This window comes from Equus caballus, chromosome 9 (assembly GCF_041296265.1).
Source record: "Equus caballus isolate H_3958 breed thoroughbred chromosome 9, TB-T2T, whole genome shotgun sequence".
NCBI classification, from domain to species: Eukaryota; Metazoa; Chordata; class Mammalia; order Perissodactyla; family Equidae; genus Equus; species Equus caballus.
In genome coordinates, this window is record NC_091692.1 from 30277635 (window position 1) to 30297519 (window position 19885).

The following is a 19885-nucleotide window of genomic DNA, read 5'->3' on the forward strand; positions in this document are numbered from 1 at the left end:
TTTTTGTTCTTCTGTTCCTGCCTTCTCTTAGGTTAATCCTTTTTCAAATTTCATTTTAGTTTTTCTATTGGCTTTTTAACTGTTCTTTTTTGTAGTGTTTTATTTCTTAGAGGTTGTTTCGGTGTTACAAGATGCATACCTAACTGTTTCCATTATTCTTAAAGTTAATATTGTGGGGCTGGCCCTGTGGCCGAGTGGTTAAGTTCACGCGCTCCGCCGCAGGCGGCCCAGTGTTTCATTAGTTCGGATCCTGGGCGCGGACATGGCGCTGCTCATCGAGCCACACTGGGGCAGCGTCTCACATGCCACAACTAGAGGAACCCACAACGAAGAATACACAACTATGTCCCGGGGGGCTTTGGGGAGAAAAAGGAAAAAATAAAATCTTTAAAAAAAAAAAAAAAAGTTAATATTGTATTATGTAAAATGTAAGAACCTGCAATCATATAGGTCTGTTTCCCCTTTTTTATGCTAGAGTTATCATATTATTATATAATATTTACATTTGTTATATACACTATAATACAGTGTTTTAACTCTTCTTTTAAACAGTCTTATTTATATTATGGAAATTGAGGGAAAAATAGTCTTTTATATTTATCCAACTATTTACCAAGTCTGCGGTTCTTTCTTTCCTTGAAGATTCAGCTTTTCATTTGGGCAGTGTCATTTCCCATGATGTGCAGAATTTCCTTTAGCCCAGGGGTAAGCAAACTATGGTAGCCCGTAGGCCAAATCCGGCCCACCACCACCTGTCTTTGTAAATAAAGCTTTGTTGGAATGCTGCTGTGCTCATTTGTTTATGTATTTTGTATGGCTGCTTTTGCCCTATAATGGCAGAATTGAATAGCTATGATAAAACTTCAAAGCCTAAAATATTTACTATTTGGATCTTTTTGGAAAAAGTTTGCCACCCCTGCTTTAGCATATCTTCTACTTCATGTCTTCTGGTGACCAATTATCTTAGTTTTCAATATCTAAAAAGTTTTATTTTACTTTTATTCTTTTCTTTTAATTGAGATGTAATTGACATATAACATTATATTAGTTTCACATGTATAAAATAATGATTCGATATTTGTATGTATTGTGAAATGATCACCACCACAAGTCTAGTTAAGGTCCATCCCCATACACAGTTATAAAATTTTCTTTCTTGTGATGAGAACTTTTAATATTTAGCAACTTTCAGATATAGAATACAGTATTATTAACTACAGTCAACATGCTGTACATTACATCCCAGGACTTATTTGTTTCATAAGTGGAAGTTTGTACCTTTTGATCATCCTCAACCATTTTTCCCACTGGCCCCCCTCCCACCTCTGGCAACCTCCAATCTGTTCTCTGTATTTATGAGGTATTTTTAAATTAATTTTTTTTCCAGGTCCCACATATAAGTGAGATCATATGGTATTTGTCTTTCTCTGTCTGACTTATTTCACTTAGCATAATGCTCAAGGTCCGTCCGTATTTTTGCAAATGGCAAGATTTCCTTCTTTTTTATGGCTAAATAATATTTGAGAGAGAGAGTGTGTGTGTGTGTCTGTGTCTGCGTGCACTGGCGCACGTGTGTATCCCATTTTCTTTATCCATTCTTCTCTTGGTGGACAATTAGGTTGTTTCCATTTCTTGGCTATTGTGAATAATGTTGCAATAATCATGGGAGTTCAGATATCTCTTTGGTATCCTGTTTTCACTTCCTTTGGATAAATACCCAGAAATGGAATTGCCGGATCATATGGTAGTTCTACTTTTAATTTTGTGAGGAAACTGCATGTTGTTTTCCATAATGGCTACACCAATTTACATTCCCAGGAACGAAGCACCAGTGTTCCTTTTCTCCACAACCTCACTTATCTTTGTTTTTTGATAATAGCCTTCCTAATAGGTGTGAGGTGATACTTCATTGTGTTTTTAATTTGCATTTCCCTGATGATTAGTGATGTCGAGCTCATTTTCATGTACATGTTGGCCATTTGTATCTTGTCTTTGGAAAAATGTTCATTCCAATCCTTTGCCCATTTTTTAATCAGCTTGTTTGGTTTTTTGTTACTAAGTTTTTTATATATGAGTTCTTTATATATTTTGGATATTAACTGCTTATCAGATATATGGTTTGCAAATATTTTCTCCCATAGGATGCCTTTTCATTTTGTTTATTGTTTCTTTTGCTGTGCAGAAGTGTTTTAGTATGATGTAGTGCTGCTTGTTGATTTTTGCTTTTGTTGCCTGTGCTTTTGGTGTCATATCCATAAAATCGTTGCCGTGACCAATGTCAAGGAGCTTTTTCCTTATGTTTTCTTCTAGGCATTTGACAGTTTCACATCTTATATTTAAATATTTAATCCATTTTGAGTTAATTTTTATGAATGTTGTAAGATAGGGATCCAATTTCATTTTTCTGCATATGTTTATGGAGTTTTCCTAATGCCATTTGTTGAAGAGACTATCGTTTCCCCATTGAGTATTCTTGGCTCGCTTGTCAACTATTAGTTGATGGTATATGTAGGGGTTTGTATTTGGGCTCTCCGTTCTGTTCCATTGGACTGTATCAATTTTATGTCAGTACTATACTGTTTTGATTATTATAGCTTTGTAGTTCATTTTGAAATCAGAAAGTGTAATGTCTCCAGCTTTGTTCTTCTTTCTCAAGATTACTTTGGCTGTTAGAGGTGTTTTGTGGTTCCATGCAAATTTTAGGATTGCTTTTTCTATTTCTATGAAAAATGCCACTGAAATTTTGATAGCGATTGATCTCACTAATTTCCACATGCTAAGCTAAATCTCCTGTGTTTATTTAGCATAATTATTAAGAATATAGCTTGTTTGGAAAAATAAATAAGAAGTCTCAAATTTTGGTGCAGTTCATTTGGAAATAATTGTTATTACAGGATTTTTCCTGGGGGGAGGGGCATTTGACAACTTGGTCAAGGTAGCTTTCTTGAGAGCTTGTTTGTTCTTGTCCTTGGACCTGAGCATGGTCCTTGCTCAGAACTATTGGTTAATTTAATGAGCAGTTTATCTTTATAAATACTTAGATTCCTTGGCTGTTTTCATAAGATGTCTTGAAAATAGAAAAATCACAGAAGAAAGTTAGGGAATTTGCCAGAATGTGAGAAAATTGTTCTGATAATTGTTCAAGCAAGAGAGTTTTTATTGCTGTCCTTTGTGCGCTTATAGGTTGATTGGAGGGAGAAAAAGATGACTGGAAACTAGAGAGAGACTTGAAGAAACATTCTTTCCTAGCATCCCAAGTGCTCTAGGTGGCCAGTGAATGGAGACTTTGCTGTGGTGTGTTCACGAGCAGGGCTGTGAGAAAGGATTGTGATGGATTTAATTGTAAACATGTTCACTATTTTGAGGCTTGTCTGGGTCAATAATTTAAAATGGTTAGTAAGCCAGTAAGTAAGCAAGCAATCAGAAGTACGCTTTCTCAGAAAGAAGCAAGGGTTTACAGTGCAGTCATCCACTTCATGGGGATAGTTAACCTGAGAATAAGAGGAGGAGAAGGGTGTAAAAGGAAGTTCAGAGGTCTGAGAACTTCACATAACAAATTACATAGTTTCTCATTATGTGTTTGTCTAATCCAGAACTTTTTAGAAAAATCAACTGAAAGAGAAACTCGCCAAGAGTATGCTCTGGCTATGATTCAGTGCAAAGTTCTGAAACAGTTGGAGAACTTGGAACAGCAGAAATACGATGATGAAGATATCAGTGAAGATATAAAATTTCTTTTGGAAAAACTTGGTGAGAGTGTCCAGGATCTTAGGTATGTTATTCTTTTTATTTCTCACACAGTGGGTACATTGGGCCTTGTTTGATTTGCCTAGTATTATAAGGAAATCTAAATCTGTTATTAACTATGAACTCAAAAGATTTCGCTAACACATTATGTCTTCTATTACAAATTAGGGAATATGGGAAAACTGGCTCATCACCATGGCAACAGTTGGGCAGAGCTGTGTGTTCTCTCTTCTCTTTTGGAGAGATTCCCACTGTTCTCTGTTGTCTAAAACCTGCCTGGCTGTACTCCCACAGGATGTTGGCACTGCCCGGGAACCCCTTGAGAGTCTCCTTCTGGTTCAGAATCTTTTTAAAGCAGCAGTGGTTGTTAATTTGGGGAGGAAGTTTACCCATATATGGAAAGAGCATTTTTTTTCCTGCTCTTTTGAAGTCTATTGGCATTATTTATTTTTTATATTAAAAATTATGCAAGTGGTATAGATGCAGTGAAGGAAAAAAAAACCCCTTACACACTACAGAGGGGACTCCATGCCACTTTCCCCATCTTCCCTGCTTAGTCTCACCCCTTTCTGGTTTCTTGTGTTTGCTTCCAAAAAAGCTGCCTGGCCCCTCGCCCCCTGTGCATGCACATGCGCCTGCACACACGCACAAAGACACACGAGGTCTGTTTAATAATATCTTGATGATCTTTCCCATTAAAGCATGTGTTTTTTTTTTAATTGCTGATATATTTTTAAAAGAGAGTTACTCTCTAGAAATGGATCTTGCTCTGTGGGTAGATTGGAGTTGAGAGTGAGACTGCCTCTTTGAATTGTTTGGCTACTTTCTCCACATGTGGCCTTGAATAAGCTTCTTGACATTTTAAAGTCTTAGTTTTCCGTTTGGTAAAACAGCAATAAAAATTCTGATGGATTTGTTGTGAGGTTTTAAGTGTCTAGCAAATGTCTTCAGTGTTGGTTGTGTTTTAGATATGTATTTACCACATAATTCAGTGCAGTGTGTAATCCCAAGGTCCAAAAGCTTTTATAGAGGTGAGAGGTATCACCCATATCAGTGGTTTGTAATGGAGTTTTGTGGAGGGAAGCAAATGGTCTTTTTCTCTCTCTAATTTTAAATATGAATAAATTGATTATAATAATAGGCCAGCAATAGGCTTACAGTTTTTAGAAATTCTATTTTATTATGTTTATTTAAAAAATATCTTTAGTTCTTCTGCAATAATGATTTAAGACCCTTTTTAAAAATGAATACGATTAGTGATAGCTTTCTAAAGTATTTAGTCTACGTTAGCCAATTATTATTACTTACTGATTTTTCATGTTTAATTTGGTAACTTGAAAAATACTGCTATTTACATAAAGCTTATAGGGTGATAGGTGCTCTTGAAAAAGATTTGTCTCTTTTTTTGCTGTTACATGTTTAGAATATTAATGTTAAACAATACATGTTTACTTCTTATACTAACTGGCCTTATATTAAAATAAATTACTCTTGATTCAACAGGACACTCGGATCAACTTAACCAGTAATTCCTGGTTATACTAAATTATCAATCAGTATTAAATGGCTACTACTTTTTAAAATTTTTGCTTGAAAGAAAGTCCAAGCATGTCCTGTCACTGTGTTTGTCTACAGGCTAATTACATTAAAAATTTAAAATATGAGGTTTTGACTAATTAAGTTACTTGATACATAGTGAATGATATTTGAATTAAAGTGCATTGCAATTTGTTACATGTACGGGGTTTTTGTTTTTAATTTATAATGAGTTAATTCAGTTAATGAACTCCCTTTACACTGTTGGTAATCACATTTTACAATATTGTACCAATATGTGTGGGGTTTTTTTTCTTTCCTGAGGAAGATGCACACTGAGCTAACATCTGTTGCCTATCTTCCTTTTTTTGCTGAGGAAGATTTGCCGTGAGCTAGCGTCTGTTGCTAGTCTTTCTCTGTTTTGCATGTGAGCTGCTGCCACAGCTTGGCCACTGACAGATGAGTGATGTAGGTTCGTGCCTGGGAACCGAACCTGGGCCGCCAGAGTGGAGCATGCCAAACTTAACCACTAGGCCACTGTGGCTGGTCTCCAATATGTGTTTTTGTTTTTGTCATGCAATATTGTAGTTTATGACATTTATAGTATCATAGTATTAGAATATACTGTTTTGTTTATGTTAAAATAATATACTAATTTACATTAATGTATCTAGTGGTCTGGCAAATATGAGATATTTTAAGTGACACGGTATAAACTCTGCTAGATTATCAGATATTACGTATATAGTAGGGTAAGGATTTTGAAAGCAAGTGCTCCTTTTAATATCTCATAATGAACATTCCGATTTTACAGGCATATTGTCCTTTGTACCCTGAGTAAATTTCACGTGATTTATTAAAGATTTAAGCTGTTTACACTTGTTTAGTGTTCGTTTGTTAATGTGTAAAGGATTTTCAGTCTTTGTAGTTAAATCATTAATGAAGATATTTTATTTTGCTTAATTTTGGAGTATCTTTCAGATTCTTATAAACTGTGAACTCTTTAAAAAATTTTATAGCTCATTTGATGAATACAGTTCAGAACTTAAATCTGGAAGATTGGAATGGAGTCCTGTGCACAAATCTGAGAAATTTTGGAGAGAAAATGCTGTGAGGTTAAATGAGAAGAATTATGAGCTCTTGAAGTAAGTTTTCAGTTCCAGTTTACACTTTAATACCTGTTGTTCCAAATCCTCACAAACATGTTTTCATCGCTGTTTTTAGAATTTTAGGTATTCCGTAGTTTCAGTTTGTATTTTCTTGCTCACTAATGTGGTTGAATACTTTTTCTTGTGCTTATCGGCCTTTTGGATATCATTTTTTTTTCCCAGGAGAAATGCCTGTTCAAGTATACATATTTTTCATTTTATAAGGGTTCTGTATGTATTTTGAATATGAATTCTTTGTCGTATGTATTCATTACAGCCCTTTTCTCCTACTCTGTCACATGCTGTTTTACTCTTTACTTTTAATGTAGCTCAGTTTGTTGATCTTTTCCTTTATGACTAATGCTTTTTTTGTGTCATAATTAAGAAGTTTTTTCCCTATCCAAGGTCATGAAGATATATTTCTGTGTTATCTGCTAGAACCTTTATTGTTGAACATCTTACATTTAGGTCTCCATTCCATCTGGAATTGGTTTTTTGGTAAGGTATAAAGTAGGGGTGAAGGTTCATTCTTTTCATTACTTGGATGTCTAATTGAACCAGCACCATTTATTGAAAGTAACGCATTCCAACTGCTTTGCAGGGTTCCTTTTGTCATAATAGGATGACCAAATATGTGCAAGTGTCACTCTTTCTTTCTTTTTTATTGAGATATAAATCATATATCACACAATTCGCCCATTGAAAGTGTACAAATTGGTGGTTTTTAGTATGTTTGCAAATATGTATAACCATCGACCCAGTCAATTTTAAAACATTTTTGTCACTTGAAAAAGAAACCCTGTATCCGTTAGCTCTCACGTTTCTATCCATTTATCTACCCAGTCCTAAGCAACCACTAATTTGCTTTCTGTCTCTAGAGGTTTGCTTATTAGAAAATTTCATATAAATGGAATCATATAACATTTGTCCTCTTGTGACTGGCTTCTTTCATTTACCATAATGTGTTCAAGTTTCATTCATGTTGTAGCATTTATCAGTACTTTATTCCTTTTTATGGTCAAATAATATTCCAGTATATGGATATATCACATTTTATTCATCTACTCATCAGTTGATAGACATTGGGTTATTATGAAAAATGCCAGTAATAAACATTTGTGTATAAGTTATTGTGTGGACATATGTTTTTATTTCTCTTGCTTGGGTAGATATCTAGGAGTAGAATTGTTGAATCATGTGGTAACTCTATGTTTAACCATTTGAAAAACTGCTAGACTGTTTTCCAAAATGGCTGTAGAATTTTATATTTCCACCAGCAGTGTGTGAGGGTCTGATTCCTCCACATCCTTGTCAACACTTGTTATTGTCTGACTTTTTGGTTCTAGCCATCTTATGAGTGTGAGGTGGTATCTCATGTGGTTTTTATTTTTGTTTCCTTGATGGCTAATGATGTTAAATATCTTTTCATATGCTTATTAGCCATTTTACATCTTTTTTGGAGAAATGTCTGTTTAGATTCTTGGTTCATTTTTCAATTGGATTGTCTTTTTATTATATAGGTGTAAGAGTTTTTTATATATTTTGGTTACAAGTGCCTGATCAGATATATGATTTGCAAATATTATCTCCCAGTTTTTGGGTTATCTTCTCACTTTCTTATAGCGTCCTTTAAAGCAAAAACATTTTAAAATTTTGTTGCAATCCAATTTATTTTTTCTTTGGTTCCCCATGCTTTTGGTGTCATACCTAAGAATCCATTGCCAAAATGAAACCTATGAAGAATTAATCCTATGCGTCCTGTAATATTTTTATCGTTTTAGTATTAGGTCTTTGATCCATTTTGAGTTAATTTTTTATATGATGTGAGGTAAGGGTCGAACTTCATTCTTTTGCATGTGGCTATCCAGTTGTCCCAGTAATATTTGTTGAAAAGACTATTTTTTCCCCATTGAATCATCTTGGCATTCTTTTGAAAATCAGTTGACTGTAGACATGTGGGTTTACTTCTGGATCTTCAGTTCTGTTCTATTGGTCTGTATGACTATTCTGATACCAGTACTACACTGTTTTGATTACTGTTGCATGTTTGGAAATGCAGAAGCATGAGTCTTTCATTTTCTTCTTTTTTTTTTGAGCATATCTTAATTTATTTAATCAGTCCCTTAATGATGGATATTTAATATTGTTGCCACATTTTGCTGTTACAAACAATGTGAGAATCACACATCTTACCATAACTTTTAACATTAATAGACTTTAATTTTTAAAATAATTTTAGGTTTACAGAAGAATTGAGAGGAAAGTACAGAGAGTTCTCATATACCCTCTCTTCCCCTACCAGGCACAGCTTTCCTTATTTTTAATGTCTTTCATTACTGTGGTACATTTGTTACGATTGATGAACCAATATTTATACTTTATTTTTAACTGAAGTCCATAGTTTACATTAGGGTTGATGCTCTCTGTTGTACAGTTGATTGTGTTATAAGTTCTGTGGGTTTTGACAAATGCAAAATGCCACATATCCTCCATTACAGTGTCGTACAGTTTCACTGCCCTAAAAATTCCCTATGTTCTACCTCTATCATTTCTCTCTTCCTCCTCCTTTCTCTGAACTCCTGGCAACCACTGATCTTTTTACTGCCTCTGTAGTTTTTCTTTTTCCAGAATGTCTTATAATTAGAATCAAACAGTATATAACCTTTCAGACTGGCTTCTTTCCCTTAGCAAATGCATGTAGGGTTCCTCTATGTTTTTTTGTGCCTTGATAGCTCATTTCTTTTTATTTCTGAATATCTCATTGTATGGATAGTTTGTTTATCCATTGAAGGACATTTTGGTTGCTTCAAAGTTTTGGCAATTATAAATAAAGTTGCCATAAACATCTGTGTACAGGACATGAGTTTTCAGGTCATTTGAGTAAATACCAAGAGAGCATGATTGCTGATTGTATGGTAACACTATGTTTACTTTTCTAAGAAACTGACAAACTGTCTTCCCAAGTGACTGTATTGTTTTGCATTCCTGCCTGTGATGAATGAGAGTGCCTCTTGCTCTACATCTTTGTTAGCATTTGGTGTTGTCTGTGTTCAGGATTTTGGCCATTCTGATAGGTGTGTAGTGGTATCTCATTGTTGTATTAATTTACAGTTCCCTAATGACATGATGTTGATCATCTTTTCATATGCTTATTTGCCATCTGTCTATCTTCTTTGATGAGGTATCTGTTCAGGTCTTTTAACAATTTTAAATTTAGTTGTATGTTTTATTATTGTTGAGTTTTAAGAGTGCTTTGTATGTTGTAGATAGAAGTCCTTTATCAGATAGGTGCTTTGCAAATATTTTCTCCCTGTCTCTGGGCTTGTCTTTCCATTCTCTTCACATAGAGAGCAGAAGTTTTTAATTTTAATGAAGTGCAGCTTATCAGTGTTTTCTTTCATGGATTGTGCCGTGTTGTTGTATGTAAAAAGTCATCGCCATAACCGAGGTTGCCTAGATTTTCTCCTGTTATTATTTCTGGAAGTTTTATAGTTTTGTGTTTTTCATTTAGATCTATGATTTATTTTGAATTTATTTTTGTGGAGGATGTAAAGTCTGTATCTAGATTTACTTTTTTGCTGTGTGGATATCCAGTTTTTCCAGCACCATTTATTTGAAAAGACTTTGCTCCATTGTATAGCTTTTGCTCCTTTGTCAAAGATTAGTTGCCTGTATTTCTATTGTCTGTTTCTGGGCTCTCAATTCTGTTCCGTTGATCTGTTTGGCTATTCTTTCACCAATACCATACTCTGTTAATTACTGTAGCCTTATAAGTAAGTCTTGAAGTCAGATAGTGTCGGTCCTCTGACTTTGTTCTTCTGCAGTATTGGGTTGACTATTTCAGATCTTTTGTTTCTCCGTATAAACTTCAGAATTAGCTTGTCAATATCCACAAAATAACTTGTTGGGATTTTGGTTGGGATTCCATTGAATCTGTAGATCAAGTTGAGAAGAACTGACAACTTGATAATATTGAGTCTTCCTATTCATGAACATGGAATCTCTCTCCATTTATTTAGTTCTACTTTGATTTCTTTCATCAGAGTTTTGTATTTTTCCTCATATAGATCTATTCTGTTAGATTTATATCTAGATATTTCATTTTTGGGGGGTGCTAAGTAAATGATATTATGTTCTAAATTTCAAGTTCTCTTGTTCATTGCTGGTATATAGGAAAATGATTGACTTTTTGTATGTTAACCATGTATCCTGCAACCTTGCTATAATTGCTTATTAATTCCAGGAGTTTTTTAATTGATTTTTTTGAATTTTCTACTTAGACCATGGTGTCATCTGCAAATAAAGACAGTTTTATTTTTTCTTCCGAATCAATACTCCTTTTATTTTTTTTTCTTGTCTTGTTGCATCAATGAGTACTTCCAATATGATGTTGAAAAAAAGAGGTGAAGGAACATCCTTACCTTGTTTCTGATCTTATCAGGAAAGCTTCTAGTTTATCACCAGTGAATATATTAACTGTTGGTTTTTTGTAAATATTCTTTATGAAGTTGAGTAAGTTCCATCTATTCTTAGTTTGCAGAGAGTTTTTGTCACTGATGGGTGTTGAATTTTGTTGAATGATTCCTCTGTATCTCTTGATAGGATCATGTGATTTTTTATTCTTGGCCTGCTGATGTGATGGGTTACATTCATATATTCTCACATCTTGTACCTGCAATAAATCTGACTTGGTTGTAGTACATAATTCTTTTCATACATTGTTAGATTTGATTTCCTAATATTTTGTTGAGGATTTTTGCACCTGTTTTCATGAGAGAGATTATCTATAATTTTCCTTTCTTGTGATGTCTTTATTTGATTTTGGGTGTTACAGTAATGCTGCCTTTATAGAATGTGTTAGGAAGTGTTCTCCTGCTTCTATTTCCTGGAAGAAATTGTAGAGAATTAGTATCATTTCCTCCTTAAATGTTTCGTATAATTTACTACTGAGACCATCTGGGCCATTTGCTTTCTGTTTTGGAAGGTTATTAATTATTGATCCAATTTCTTTGACAGATATATACCTCTTCAGATGATGTTTCTCCTTGAGTGAGCACCTTGAGGCCCTCCAAATGGCTGGGCTTCTAGGAGTTTTTATCTTTCAAGCTAGTCCTTGCTCAGTTTCCAGCAATTAGTCAATTACCCTTTAAGTGTTTTCTTTTACTTGATGGGTCTAGCAGCCGCCTCTGCTCCCAATGAGCTCTGAGTCTGTATTTGTTTGTCTCTTTAGCTTGTGGGATGGTGGTTTGCACTGGGACCTCAGTTCTCTGTTGGATCTAAAAAGAGGTGTTGATTTTCAGTTTGTTTAGCTTTTTCTTCTTGTGAGGACAAGAGTGATGACTTCTAAGCTCTTTATGTGTTGAATTGGAAACTGGAAGCCTGTTTTTCTTTTTCAAGATGGTTTTGGCTGTTCTGGGTCGCTTGCCATTTCATATGAATTTTAGAATCAACTTGTTAAATTCTACAAAGAAGCCAGTTGGGATTCTATTAGGGATTGTGACAGAAGCTGTAAATCAATTTGGGGAGTATTGCCATCTTAATATTTAGTATTCAGATCCATGAACATGGGGTGCTTTCCTATTTATTTAGATTATGTTTAATTTCTTTTTAGCAGTGTTTTGTGGTTTTCAGAGTATATGTTTTGCATTTTTTGCCACATTTATTTCTAAATATTTTCTTTTCATGCCATTGTAAATGGAACTGTTTTCTTAACTTCATTTTCAATTGTTCATTGCAAGTTTATAGAAATACAATTGATTTTTGTATATTGCTCTTGTATTCTGAAATCTTAGCTCTTTTTATTAGTTTTAATAGTTTTTCTTTAGTGGATTCCTTTTCATTTTCTATATACAAAATCATGTCATCTGTTAATAGAGAGTTGTACGTCTTACTTTCCAATCTGGATGCCTTCTGTTTCTTTTTCTTGCCTAATTACCCTGCCTAGAATCTCTACTATGCAAATTCTTCCTGAATTCTTTATTCTGTTCCGTAATTTACTTGTCTGTTCTAGCTCCAATACTACATTATGTTAATTGCTGTACTTTATAGTAAGTCTTGGTATCTGATAGCATAAGCACTCCAAATTTGTTCCTCCAAGGTGTCTTGGTGCCTTTTGGCTCTGTGGATTTCTGTATGTATTTTAGAATAAACTTGTTAACAGTTCTGGTACAATTTCGGTTGGGATTGAATCTATAGTTCAGTATAGGGGGAATTGGTATTTTTAAAATTTGAGGTTCTCCAATCCATGAACATGGTGTATCCTTCCATTTATATAGGATTTCCTTCAGATAATGTTATGGTCTTACCCATCTTTCATTATATTTTTTCCTATGTATTTGGTTTTTTTGGCATTCCTATAGATTATGCCATTTGAAGTTTTTTGTTTTCTATTTCAGCCTCAGTAGAACTTTTTGTGATGAAAGAAATAGTTTATGTTTGTGCTGTTCAGTACAGTAGGCAGTGGCTAAAGAGCACTTGAAATGTTGCTGGTGCGACAGAGAAACTGAACTTTTAGTTTACAGGCATACCTTGGAGACACTGCCGATTTGGTTTCAGACCTCCGCAATAAAGTGAATATTGCAATAAAGTGAATCATACCAATTTTTTGGTTTCCTAGTGCATCTAAAAGTTATGTTTACACTGTACTGTGTCATTTAAGTGTGCAATAGCATTGTCTCTGAAAAAACAATATACATACCTTAATTAAAAAATACTTTACTGCTAAAAATGCTACTACCATCTGAACCTTCAGTGAGTTGTAATCTTTTTGCCAGTCTAGGGTCTTGCCTTGATATTGATGGCTGCTGACTGATCAGGGTGGTGGTTGCTGGAGGTTGGGGAGGCTGTGGCAATTTCTTAAAATAAGACAGTAATGAAGTTTGCCGTATTGATTGACTCTTCCTGTCACAAACAATTCCTCTGTGGCATGTGATGCTGTTTGATGACATTTTACCTGTGGTAGAACTTTCAAAGTTGGAGTCAATCCTCTCAGACCCTGCCACTGCTTCATCATCAACTAAGTTTATGTAATATTCTAAATCCTTTGTTGTCATTTCAACAATCTTTACAGCATCTTTATCAAGAATAGATTCCATTTCAAGAAGCCTCTTTCTTTGCTCATTCACAGGAGGCAACTCCTCAGCCATTAAATTTTTATTATGAGATTGCACCGTTTCAGTCACATCTTCAGGCTCCACTTCTAATTCTAGTTCTCTTGCTATTTCTACCACATCTGCAGTTACTTCCGTCACTGAAGTCTTGAACCCCTCAAAGTCAATCATGAAGGTTGGAATCAACTTCTTCCAAACTCCTGTTATTGTTGATTTTTTCTTTTTTTTGCAGGGAAGGATTCGCCCTGAGCTAACATCTGTTGTCAATCTTGCTCTTTTTTTTTCTTCTCCTCAAAGTTCCAGTGCATGGTTGTATATCCTGTTTTAATTCCTTCTAGTTCTTCTATATGAGCCACCACCACAGCATGGCAACTGACAGACGGGTGGTGTGGTTCTGTGACCGGGAAACCAACCTGGGCCACTGAAGCAGAGAGAGTGGAACTTTAACCACTAGACCATCAGGGCTGGCTCTGTTGATATTTTGACCTCTTTCCATGAATCACGAATGTTCTTAATGGTATTTATAGTGGTGAATCCTTTCCGGAAGGTTTTCAATTTACTTTGCCCAGATCCATCAGAGCAGTCACTATCTATGGCAGCTGTAGCCTTATGAAATGTATTTCTTAAATAATAAGACTTGAAAGTTGAATTACTCCTTGCTCCATGAGCTTCAGAATGGATGTTGTGTTAGCAGGCATGAAAACAACATCAGTCTCATTGTACATCTCCATCAGAGCTCTTGGGTGACCAGGTATATTGCCAATGAGCAGTCGTATTTTGAAATGAATTTTTTTTCTGGGTGGTAGGTCTCAACAGTGGGCTTAAAATATTCTGTAAATTATGTTATAAGCAGATGTGCTGTCATCTAGCCTTTGTTGTTCCATCTATAGAGCACAGGCAGAGTAGATTTAGCATAATTCTTAAGGGCCTCATGATTTTCAGAATGGTAAATGAACATTGGCTCCAATTTAAAGTCACCGGCTGCATTACTCCCTAACAAGAGAGTCAGCCTGTCCTTTGAAGCCTTGAAGCCAGGCATTGACTTCTCCTCTCTAGCCATTAAAGTCCTAGACAGCATCTTCCAATATCAGGCTGTTTTGTCTACATTGAAAATCTGTTGTTTAGTATAGTCGCCTTCATTAAGTATCTTAGCTAGATCTTCTAGATAACTTGCCTCAGCTTCTACATCAACATTTGCTGCTTTACCTTGCACTTTTATGTTATGGAGACGGCTTCTTTCCTTAAACCCCATGAACCAGGGCCGGCCTGGTGGCGCAGCGGTTAAGTGTGCACACTCCGCTTTGGCGGCCCGGGGTTCGCCAGTTCGGATCCCGGGTGTGGACATGGCACCGCTTGTCAAGCCATGCTGTGGTAGGCGTCCCACATATAAAGTAGAGGAAGATGGGCACTGATGTTAGCTCAGGGCCACGCTTCCTCAGCAAAAAGAGGAGGACTGGCAGTAGTTAGCTCAGGGCTAATCTTCCTCAAAAAAAAAAGAAAGAAAAAACAGACCCATGAACCAACCTCTGCTAGCTTCAAACTTTTCTTCTGCAGCTGCCTCACCTCTCTCACCCTTCATAGAATTGAAGAGAGTTAGGGGCCTTGTTCTGAATTAGGCTTTGACTTAAAGGAATGTTATGGCTCGTTTGGTCTTCTATCTAGACCACTAAAGCTTTCTCTGTATCAGCCATAAGTCTGTTTCACGTTCATATCATTCATGTGTTCACCGGAGTAGCACTTTTAATTTCCTTCAGGAATTTTTCCTTTGCATTTCCAACATGGCTAACTGTTTGGCCTAAAAGGCTTAGCTTTGAGCCTATTTTGGCTTTCAGCATGCCTTCCTTGATAAGCTTAATCATTTCTAGCTTTTGATTTTGATTTAAAGTGATAGATGTGTGACTCTTCCTTTCACTCGAACACTTTAAAGGCCATTGTAGGGTTAGTATTGGCCTATATTTAATATTGCAGTGTCTCAGGGAATAGGAGACCTGAAGATTGGGAGAGAGATGGGGGAATGACTGGTTGGTGGAGCGGTTAGAACATACGCAGCATTCATTGATTAAGTTCACAGTGTTATATGGGCGTGCTTTGTGGCTCCCCCAAACAACTACAATAGTAACATCAAAGATCACAGATCACTATAACAAGTATAATAATGAAAAAGTTTGAAATATTGCGAGAATTATCAAAATGTGACACAGAACATGATGTAATCTACACAGAATTCGAAATATGTTACGATGTACACCTGAAAAGAAAACAACAAAATGTGACACAGAGAGATGAAGTGAGCAAATGCTGTTGGAAAAATGGCACTGATAGACTTGCTCCATGCAGGATTGCCACAAATATAATTTATAAAAAATGCAATATCTGAGAATTGCAATAAAGAGAGGCACAATAAAGCAAAGTGTGCCTGTAATTTAATTTCAGTCAATTTAACTTTAAGTAGCTCATCTGGCTAGTGGTCAGCATTATTGGACAGCAGTGTGAGTCAGCTTTACAGAAATACTGATAGAAACAGTTCTGTGTTGCAAATCAGGTTGCCACTCAACTTCCCTCACTGCCAGCTTGGTATTTGTTTTCTCAAGTTAGTTAACATTTGTTCCTGTGACTTTCCACTTCAGTATCTTTTACTGTTGATAAATTTTCCATATTGTCCTTTCTTCAGGGTTTGTGATTTAAAAAGAAGAAAATCCTTTTACTGTCATTTTTTACAGTGGGAGGATTTTTACTGTCATGTTAATGAAGTATCTAAAAGGAACAGAGGAGATATATACGTGTGTCCAATAAGCATTTTTAGGCAGGTTTATTTCTGTTGTTTAGACTTTATTTTCTATGTATTATAAAAAATGATACATTTGTTTCACTTAAAGTGTGGTAAACCAAAGTGAGTGGTGGATAGGTATTGGCAGGCCTGATGGAGAATAGATGAGGGAGAAAGAGTGGATTATCTTTTCAGCATTGTTTTGCCACTTTGAGTTTTCAACATCAAAAAAAGAGCTCAAATAATGTTTTTTAAATCTAGTCTTTGGAAAAGTTGAATATAATGGAGCATTTTACAAATTATTACTGAAGCATTACGTGTATTTTTATGATGATACACTTCAAGAGCTTTTTGAAGTACATGTTCTGTTTTCTGGCATTAGGTTTTAATTTTTGTGGTTTCCTTCATAGGACTCCGTTTTTCCATTGTGTGACCCTTCATGATTTTTCTGATTAACCAGAAACAATGACATGTAGCGCTTCAGTTTTATTTTGTGCTTCTGTAATGAGAAATTTGAAGTCATTGTTTGTCTTTGGTTTTTATTCTTATAAATTATCTGCATGGGGACAATTGACAGGAGGGACATACTAATGCTACCCTTCAAACTAGCTGATAAAATAGGTACAGATGATCTTTATTTGTCCTATTAAAAAAAAACAGTGTGTACTTGCTGCCTTTTTATTTGTGGAGAACTGCACTTACGTCAGACTCTAACCTATTTTCCAGGTAATTCTAAACTTAGCAAGTGTGTGATATAAGTTCATTTTTTCCTCTATCACTTTTAATAGTATTTAGAAAATACTCCATAATTTTGTATGTTTCAACTTTGCAATAAGTATGTATTTTGAATAAGGAGATATTCTGAAATACAAGAAGCCATGCAGATTGTAATTCAAGAGAAAAGCAAAAGCTCAGGGAGCAAGCAAGTTTATAAAACTGAGGAAAAACATCGTGAAATATATAATAGCAGATTTGTAGAGTGATTATTTAGAATAATAATGGAAATTCTGTTTTGGATTTGAATAGACACTTTCCAAGATTACGTTTCTAGCAAATGTCAGGGTCAGAATTCACATTTGGTCTAACTCCAAATCTGTGACGTGTTTCTGTCTCGATCCCAGGGACTCTGACAGAGTCTGGGCTTGTGGTTAATGTGGTGATGGAGATTCAGATTATGATTGAGGAAGCCCTTGTTGCCTTGACAACTGTATTTGGAGGTGACTTGGAGGGAGCTCTCCCTTTGCTTACCACAAGAATCTCTTTTTTTGAACCTATTCTTTTGAACATTTTTATTGATGATTTGAATATAGAAACAGAAAGCTTGCTTAGCAGATTTACAGATTCTAGGGTAGAAGGTCTGTGATTCAGCATTTCCATAAGTTTCCAAGTGATATTGATATTGCTGGTCTGCAGACATAATTTTGAGTATCAAGGGTCGCAGCCAAGTGGAGAAAGGCTTGGGTCACTGAATATGGTTAAAGGCAGGCATTGGCAAACTTTTCTGTAAAGTCCCAGAATGAAAACATTTTTGGCTTTGTGAGCCATTCAGACTGTCACGTCTACTCACCTGTGTCCTTGTAGTGCCAAAGCAGCCATGGACAATAAGTAAACTAATGAGTGTGGCTGTATTCCAATAAAAGTTTATTTATAAAAGTGGTGGCTGCCAGGTTTGGACTTCAGCTGTAATTTGCTGACCTTTGTTTTAAGGTATTCAGAACAAATATTCTGTTACACTTTTAAGAAATCTTCATTAATGTCATGTTCTTATTATTTCATAAAATAATTTCTTAATAAAATTTCAAAATAATAAAAATGACATCAAAGTAATTTATTTTCTTGAAGTCATAATGGTTTATAACATTGTGAAATTTCAGGTATGCATTATTATTTATCAGTTTCTGTATAGGCTACATCATGCTTACTGTCAATAGTCTAATTTTTATCCATCACCATATATATGTGCCCCTTTACCCCTTTTGCTCACCCCATAACCGCCTTCCCCTCTGGTAACCACTAATCTGTTCTCTTTGTCCATGTGTTTGGTTATCTTCCACATACGAATGAAACCTTGTGGTGTTTGTCTTTCTCTGTCTGGCTTATTTTGCTTAACATAATACCCTCAAGGTCCATCCGTATTGTTGCAAATGGGATGATTTTGTCTTTTTTATGGCTGAGTAGTATTCCATTGTAGATATCTACCACATCTTCTTTATCCATTCATCAGTGGATGGGCACTTGGGTTGCTTCCACATCTTGGCTATTGTGAGTAATGCTTCAGTGAACATAAGGGTGCATAAATCTCTTTGGATTGTTGATTTCAAGTTCTTTGGATAAATACCCAGTAGTGGGACAGCTGGATTGTATGGTATTTCTATTTTTCAATTTTTTGAGACTGTCCCTATTGTTTTCTGTAGTGGCTGCACCAGTTTGCATTCCCATCATCAGTGTATGAGGCTTCCCTTTTCTCCCTATCCTTTCCAACATTTATTAATTTTTGTCTTGGTAATTATAGCCATTCTGACTGGGTAAGGTGATATCTCATTGTAGTTTTGATTTGAATTTCTCTGATAATTAGTGATGTTGAACATCTTTTCATGTGTCTGTTGGCCATCTGTATATCTTCTTTAGAAAAATGTCTGTTCATATTCTCGGCCCATTTTTGATTTGGTGGTTTTTTTTATTGTTGAGTTGTATGAGATCTTTATATATTTTGGATATTAACCCCTTTTCGGATATATGATTTGCAAATATTTTCTCCCAGTTGGTGGGTTGTCTTTTGACTTTGTTCATGATTTCCTTTGCCTTGCAGAAGCTTTTTAGTCTGATATAGCCCCATTTGTTAAATTTTTCTTTTGTTTCCCTTACCTACTCAGACATGGTATTTGAAAAGATGCTGCTAAGACTGAGGTCAAAGAGTGTACTGTCTATATTTTCTTCTAGGCATTTATAGTTTCAGGTCTTACATTCAAGTCTTTAATCCATCTTGAGTTAATTTTTGTGTATGGCAAAAGGCAGTGGTCTACTTTCATTCTTTTGCATGTAGCTGTCCAGTTTTCCCAACACCACTTTTTGAAGAGACTTGCCTTTCTCCATTGTATGTCTGTGGCTCCTTTGTCGAAGATTACCTGACCATAGATGTGTGGTTTTATTTCTGGGCTTTCAATTCTGTTCCATTGATCTGCATGTCTTTTTTCTGCCAGTTGAAGTTTTGTAGCAGCCCCACGTTAAGCAAGTCTATTAGCGCCATTTTTCCAACAGCATTTGTTCACTTCATATCTCTCGGTCATGTTTTGGTAATTCTTATAATATTTCAAAATCCTTTATTATTATTATTATTATTATTATATTTCTTATGGTGATCTGTGATCATGATCTTTGATGTTACTGTTCTTGCTGTTTTAAGTCACCATGATCCGTGTCCATATAAGACGGCAAACTTAATTGATAAATGTTGTGTGTGTTCTGACTGCTCTACCAATCCACTGTGCTGCTATTTCTCTTCTCTCTCCTCTGGCCTCTCTATTCCCTGGGACACAACAAAATTGCAGTTATGCCAATTACTTATCCTACAGTGGCCT

General features: G+C 35.4%; 1 protein-coding gene across 9 annotated transcripts in view; it reads left to right on the top strand.

The window, feature by feature from the left end:
- Window positions 1-19885, top strand: part of ATP6V1H (ATPase H+ transporting V1 subunit H) — a 129726-nt gene that overhangs the window by 55986 nt on the left and 53855 nt on the right. For all 9 annotated transcript variants that reach the window (XR_011421596.1, XR_011421595.1, XR_011421597.1 and 6 more), the window contains 2 exons: window positions 3594-3772; window positions 6303-6428. Coding sequence is in view for 6 of the 9 variants with exons in the window: in XM_005613165.4 (XP_005613222.1) it covers window positions 3594-3772; window positions 6303-6428 (305 nt within the window). In the remaining 3 variants the exon portion in view is untranslated. The remainder of the gene's footprint in view (window positions 1-3593; window positions 3773-6302; window positions 6429-19885) is intronic.